The 6447-nt window shown below is 39.1% G+C and overlaps 1 protein-coding gene across 2 annotated transcripts in view; it reads left to right on the forward strand.

The window, feature by feature from the left end:
- eml3 (EMAP like 3) overlaps positions 1 to 6222 on the forward strand; it is a 52408-nt gene extending 46186 nt beyond the window's left edge. For both annotated transcript variants that reach the window (XM_039659451.2, XM_039659450.2), the window contains 7 exons: positions 655 to 722; positions 840 to 928; positions 1104 to 1201; positions 1323 to 1410; positions 1501 to 1599; positions 4842 to 4972; positions 5140 to 6222. In XM_039659451.2, the coding sequence (XP_039515385.2) occupies positions 655 to 722; positions 840 to 928; positions 1104 to 1201; positions 1323 to 1410; positions 1501 to 1599; positions 4842 to 4972; positions 5140 to 5349 (783 nt within the window). In that variant the 3' untranslated portion in view covers positions 5350 to 6222. The remainder of the gene's footprint in view (positions 1 to 654; positions 723 to 839; positions 929 to 1103; positions 1202 to 1322; positions 1411 to 1500; positions 1600 to 4841; positions 4973 to 5139) is intronic.
- The last annotated feature ends 225 nt before the right edge of the window (positions 6223 to 6447 follow it).

Raw genomic sequence — 6447 nt, forward strand, 5'->3', positions numbered from 1 at the left:
TCAAAACCAACCAACTGACAGTTTAATGTAATGTTAACCCATAAAGCTAGGTGGTTTCTTAAGTTTGATCATTAATCTGGTATGTCATGTTTTTGACAGGTTGTGTTGTCTTAGTAATGTCAAGTTGTCATGACAAACACACTGACAGGTTATGATGTATTGGTTTATGTCAAGGTGTCATAAAGACATCTCAAAAAATGTCATGTTTGCATTAAAAATGTCATAACTGATCGAATGACACTTAATGACAGTTGTCACAAACATGCATAAAATTTCCTTCGTATTGTTAGTCTTATGCACCTTCATGTTAGTCTTATGCACACCCCTTCAAGTAAAGTGTTACCCTTTGAATATTTTGTAACATTATAAATGTATTTTTAAATTTTGATCAATTTAATGTGTTCTTGCCTGCACTTACTGACACGACATTTTTGAACAGTGGTTCAAATACAGTTTTTTGTCTATTCCTGATAACACACAAACCCATATGAGTATATACAATTTTAAACGTTTTGTCAATGTTATTATTGATTTATTAAGATGTAAATCTTTTATGTGGGAAACGTGTACATATTTAAAGTAAACACCCACACAATATTAACATTAATGCATTGTAATGTGAAAATGAATTTGCAATTATTCATTCATCTCTAGGAATCTGGTCTGTGTGCTGATTTCTGCCCAAACGGAGCTGTTGTCTCTGTTGGACTGAGTACTGGAAGGTAAAACATTCATTTACAGCACAGCCGATAACAATTACAGCTTCAGTTTTACGGTGAGCTTGTGAAATGTTCCCGTTTTAATGGCTTTCTGGTGGTTTTAACACATTACCTATACAGATGGGTTGTACTGGATCTGCAAACCAAAGAAGTGGTGTCAGACCTGACTGACGGGAACGAGCAGTTGTCTGTAATGAGATACTCACCAGGTCAGAGGTCAACAAAATCACTGTACAAAAAAAAAAAAGCCATGGCCCACTCGTCCTTATCTTTATGTTTCTAGTTTGTTTGTAAAATATAAGGCATGTGTTTGAATGCGGTCTGCAGTTCTCATAAGCCTGTTAACAATCAGGAACTTTTATTTTACTGCTCACCCTAACATAGATGGCAGCTTTTTGGCTGTTGGTTCCCATGATAACTTCATCTACATTTACAACGTCACTGACGGTGGTCGACGCTACACGCGATTTGGAAAGTGCACAGTAAGCAAAGCATGCTGGGACAGTTTCCTAAATGTTTTATGGTGGTTTGTTGTTTATAGGGGTTGTGTTTAAGTACACTATCAGTCATGCAGATATATCTCTTCCCTAAATGTAACTTCAGGGGCACTCCAGTTTCATTACTCACCTCGACTGGTCCAAAGATGGAAAATACATCATGTCTAACTCCGGCGATTATGAAATCCTATACTGTAAGGCTTGTGTGCATGATATACAGAGACATATTCATTGAAAACAATATCATTTAAAATGCATTTAAATGTTAATGTTTGTGTAAAAAGGGGATGTTGCAAGCGGCTGCAAGCTGTTGAGGAACCGGTTTGAAAGTAAAGATCGAGAGTGGGCGTCCTATACCTGTGTGCTTGGATTCCATGTCATGGGTGAGAGAAAGTCTTTTATTTTTTATTATTGTTCGTTATCAGTGTATTTTACTTATTTATTTAATTTTTACTTTTTATTTATGCTGGCTGATTTTTTATTTATTTTATTTTTTTACTGGGATTGTTTATATATACACTCATCTAAAGGATTATTAGGAACACCTGTTCAATTTCTCATTAATGCAATTATCAACCAATCACATGGCAGTTGCTTCAATGCATTTAGGGGTGTGGTCCTGGTCAAGACAATCTCCTGAACTCCAAACTGAATGTCAGAATGGGAAAGAAAGGTGATTTAAGCAATTTTGAGCGTGGCATGGTTGTTGGTCCCAGACGGGCCGGTCTGAGTATTTCACAATCTGCTCAGTTACTGGGATTTTCACGCACAACCATTTCTAGGGTTTACAAAGAATGGTGTGAAAAGGTAAAAACATCCAGCATGCGGCAGTCCTGTGGGCGAAAATGCCTTGTTGATGCTAGAGGTCAGAGGAGAATGGGCCGACTGATTCAAGCTGATAGAAGAGCAACTTTGACTGAAATAACCAATCGTTACAACCGAGGTATGCAGCAAAGCATTTGTGAAGCCACAACACACACAACCTTGAGGCGGATGGGCTACAACAGCAGAAGACCCCACCGGGTACCACTCATCCCCACTACAATTAGGAAAAAGAGGCTACAATTTGCAAGAGCTCACCAAAATTGGACAGTTGAAGACTGGGAAAATGTTGCCTGCTCTGATGAGTCTCGATTTCTGTTGTGACATTCAGATGGTAGAGACACAATTTGGCGTAAACAGAATGAGAACATGGATCCATCATGTCTTGTTACCACTGTGCAGGCTAGTAGTGGTGGTGGTGTAATGGTGTGGGGGATGTTTTCTTGGCACACTTTAGGCCCCTTAGTGCCAATTGGGCATCGTTTAAATGCCACGGCCTACCTGAGCATTGTTTCTGACCATGTCCATCCCTTTATGGCCACCATGTCCCCATCCTCTTATGGCTACTTCCAGCAGGATAATGCACCATGTCACAAAGCTCGAATCATTTCAAACTGGTTTCTTGAACATGACAATGAGTTCACTGTAGTAAAATGGCCCCACAGTCACCAGATCTCAACCCAATAGAGCATCTTTGGGATGTGGTGGAACTGGAGCTTCATGCCCTGGATGTCCATCCCACAAATCTCCATCAACTGCAAGATGCTATCCTATCAATATGAGCCAACATTCAAACACAGTATTAGTATGGTGTTCCTAATAATCCTTTAGGTGAGTGTATATAAATATATACAGTACTGTGCAAAAGTCGCAGCCACAATAGTATTTTCACCAACTGGGAAAGTAGGACATATCAGATAACATCCCACACATTCTTTTTGTTATTAATAATAATAATCCAGTGAGATTTTTTGCATGCACAAGGTGTCTGAGTGACAACAGCCGGTATTATCTGATCTCATCATCCTCGAGTTAGAAAAAAACTGAGACTAAATCCAAAAGAACTGCAGCTATGTTTCCATGACGCTTGCAGAAACCTTCCAGCAAAGCTACAGTGCTGTGAAACGTTTTAGACACTTGTGTAAAAATGCTATAAAGTGAGGATGCTTTCAAAAATAATGTCAAACATATTTTATTTATCGATTAACTTCTATTAACTAAATCAAATCAATATTTGGTGTGGCCACCCTTTGCGCTTAAAGATGAACTGAACTGAAATTTGAGAAAAGGTGATATAACAGATGTATTTTATTTATTCTCATTGGTACAATTTTTAAAATGGCAGAATTTGTTAAAAGGGATAAAATGGTACATTGAAAGTGTTGTTTTTGTTACACGGGCGCCGCCATGTTGGATTTCAACGTTCGACTACGTCACTGGCATGGTAAGCCACTCCGTTGCCTACCCGCACCAGCAGAGCAGCCGTAGCTTGTAAACAGTCTGAGGCGCGCTGACATGGCTGAGGAAACAGATTTTTTAGCGACACACTATTTAGAGATGTGTACTTTCGTCAATGAGTACATGAAACGTCTGACAATGCACGAAATGTTTTATTTACACAAGTTACAAGTTCTCGTTAACGTTACTCGAATCCTTGATATTCGGGTGAGGGGGAAAAGATCCCTGATGTATAGTTCACTGTAAAGGATGGGATTTTCTCCTTCCTAAATGCACCCTCGCCCATAGAGTGAACTGCCAGTACGCTGTTAATCTAAACAATCTGAGAAAAGTGTAACAAGTTAGCCCAGCCGTCACCTATTCGTAAAATACCCTGTTACTTATGGGCAGTAGCACCTCAATGCAGAACATGAGATCCACGGGGAGGAGTCGGATCACGATCCAAGGGGTGGAGATGGGTAAGATTAGGGTTGGGTTTAGGGATTAGGGGTGGGTTTAGGGATCAGGGGGCGGAGTTGGTTAGGTTTAGGTGTATGTAAGGTGGGAGGAGTTGGTTCTGGATCCGACTCCTCCCCATGGATTTCATGTTCCGCAGTGAGGACCATCTCCTTATGGGGCGGTCCAGCGTCTCAGCTCGGACATCCATTAGAGTCAGCATAGCCTCCTTCAACACGTTTCTCTCACCGAACAGCATCCGAAATGAACGGTGCATGGTGATGCATTTTTCGCCGATCAATAAATGTCCATGTTGACCTCTCTGCAACAGATCGTCTCCGTTCAGTGTCTATGCTCCACAGCGCTCGCGCCCACAGTCACTTTCCCCCAAACGATCCTGTACTGCAAGTGAAGCCTGAAACTGATCGTCCTCCATGTGGTGGTAGTCAGACACTACCGGCCAGTCCCTCACGGGCTCAAATGCGTAATCCATGCCGTTAAAAGCGCTCATTTTCGTCTGTGTATACAGGACCTACAGCTGTTGTCTATGGCGCTCCGCGGGTCCTACCATGCCAGTGACGTCATCGGAACTGCCAGCGCTAACAAGCGCAATTTTGCGTTGCTTAAAAAAGCTATATTAATATATATTTTTTAAAAATGTTTAGTGTAATTTACTTTTAATTGTCATAAACAACACGTTTTCAACGTCGATATTTTTCAGTTCAGTTCATCTAACAGCTTTTGTCCAGGTACACTTCCTCAAAGCGTCTTGGAGGCGTTGATCTATTGATTTATTGTTTAATTTTTGTTAATTTTGAACAAAACAAAGTTACACAGTGTACCTTAAAATGTAACTCATTATGAGTGTGTATTCCACAGTGTAATGATATGTAACTGTCATGCTGTCTAGGGGTGTGGCTCGAGGGATCAGATGGGACAGACATCAATGCCTTGTGTCGCTCGCACAATAAGACTATGGTGGCAGTGGCCGACGACTTCTGTAAGGTGCATTTGTTCCAGTATCCATGTCCCAAACTAAAGGTCAGTCGCTGCCACTCGGCATTGAACACAAATCTTATTAGACTGTATGATTAACATTGAATTAAATTGTATTAGGTTGTTATGCTGAATTAGAAAATTTACTTTATCAGATCATGTTTGCTTTTACTGCAAGACATCAACAATTTATTCCCCGATTTCTCTTTCAGGCTCCAAGTTATAAGTATGAGGGCCATGGCAGTCATGTGACCAACGTTCGTTTCACTCATAATGACAGTCACCTCTTGTCATTGGGCGGGAAAGACACCTGCATTCTTCAGTGGCGAGTTAAAGGGGCGGGGACTGGAGACAGTAAAGAACATCTAGCTTCCTCCTCTATTGTCCGCTCTTCCTCTAATTCTCCAGAAAACGGCACATAGAGAAACAGATACCAGGAATCAAGAGAGTGAGAAAAAGGCATGAAGATATCCAAAATGAAACAAGGAGGAAATATCTTCTCGCACCATCATGAAGCATTTGGAAGGTTATACCAGCTTTTTTGTTGTTGTTTGACCATTGACAAATCGGATGTAATGCATAGCTATCCACTACCTACATTTCTTCATGAACTGACTTTACCCTGTTGAGGTTAAACTAATGGCCAAAAAAAAAAATATATATATTTTGTCTGATATTTGTTTTTGAGGTTCTTTTTTTTTAAAGAAATGTCTTATTGCACTTCAAAACCAAAAGGAAAATTAAAAAAAACTAAAGAATTGTGGTGGTAAAAAAAATAATGCTGAAAAAAAGTATGTTTTATGTTCTTAATGTAAAAAAAATGTATTACTTTTTTAATTATGGGGCCTTGAGAGTTTATATGAAATTCACACATTTGGTAAAATTAATAAATCTCACTTCAATGCATGATGAGAGAATGATGCATTAAATAAAATAAAATAATCTCTTGTTTCCACATGTATCATGTTCAGTGTACTTCCAAGTTTACATGTGCTTGTTTACTTCATAATGCCTTTCATGTGTTCATTTTAATAACCTGTTTTTTTGTTTTTTTCATTAAATACTACATGCATAATTTTGTCATTACATTATTAGCCATATGTCATGTGTCTCTGTGAAGCATTGTGTTAAGAGCAGCGGGATAATCATTGCTTTATTAGCTGTCAGGAAAATGTCCTCTGTCCAAAAATTTCCAAAAGACTGGTCTTGTATGGATCAGGTCAGCTTTTCTCAGCTTGTTTAACAATGTGAAATTTTTGTTATTTTTAATCAATCAATAAATTGTAAAATGAGAATGCTTTTTGTCTGTGTGTACTTCCAGTTTCGCAATTAATGTGATTCCAGAAGTGAAATAATTTTAATATCACCCAACGCCGTAGGAAGTCTGACGTAGTCAGGCTAACGCCACCTAGCAAGCGTTTTTTTTATGATTTGTTTTTTTTTTTTTTTTTTTAATGTGAGACTGTGATGCCGCCTGTAAATCAATAGAGGGAAGTATTGCACCAGTTTCCACTCATAAT

This window comes from Pimephales promelas, chromosome 1 (assembly GCF_988280905.1).
Source record: "Pimephales promelas chromosome 1, fPimPro1.hap1.1, whole genome shotgun sequence".
Classification (NCBI taxonomy): Eukaryota; Metazoa; Chordata; class Actinopteri; order Cypriniformes; family Leuciscidae; genus Pimephales; species Pimephales promelas.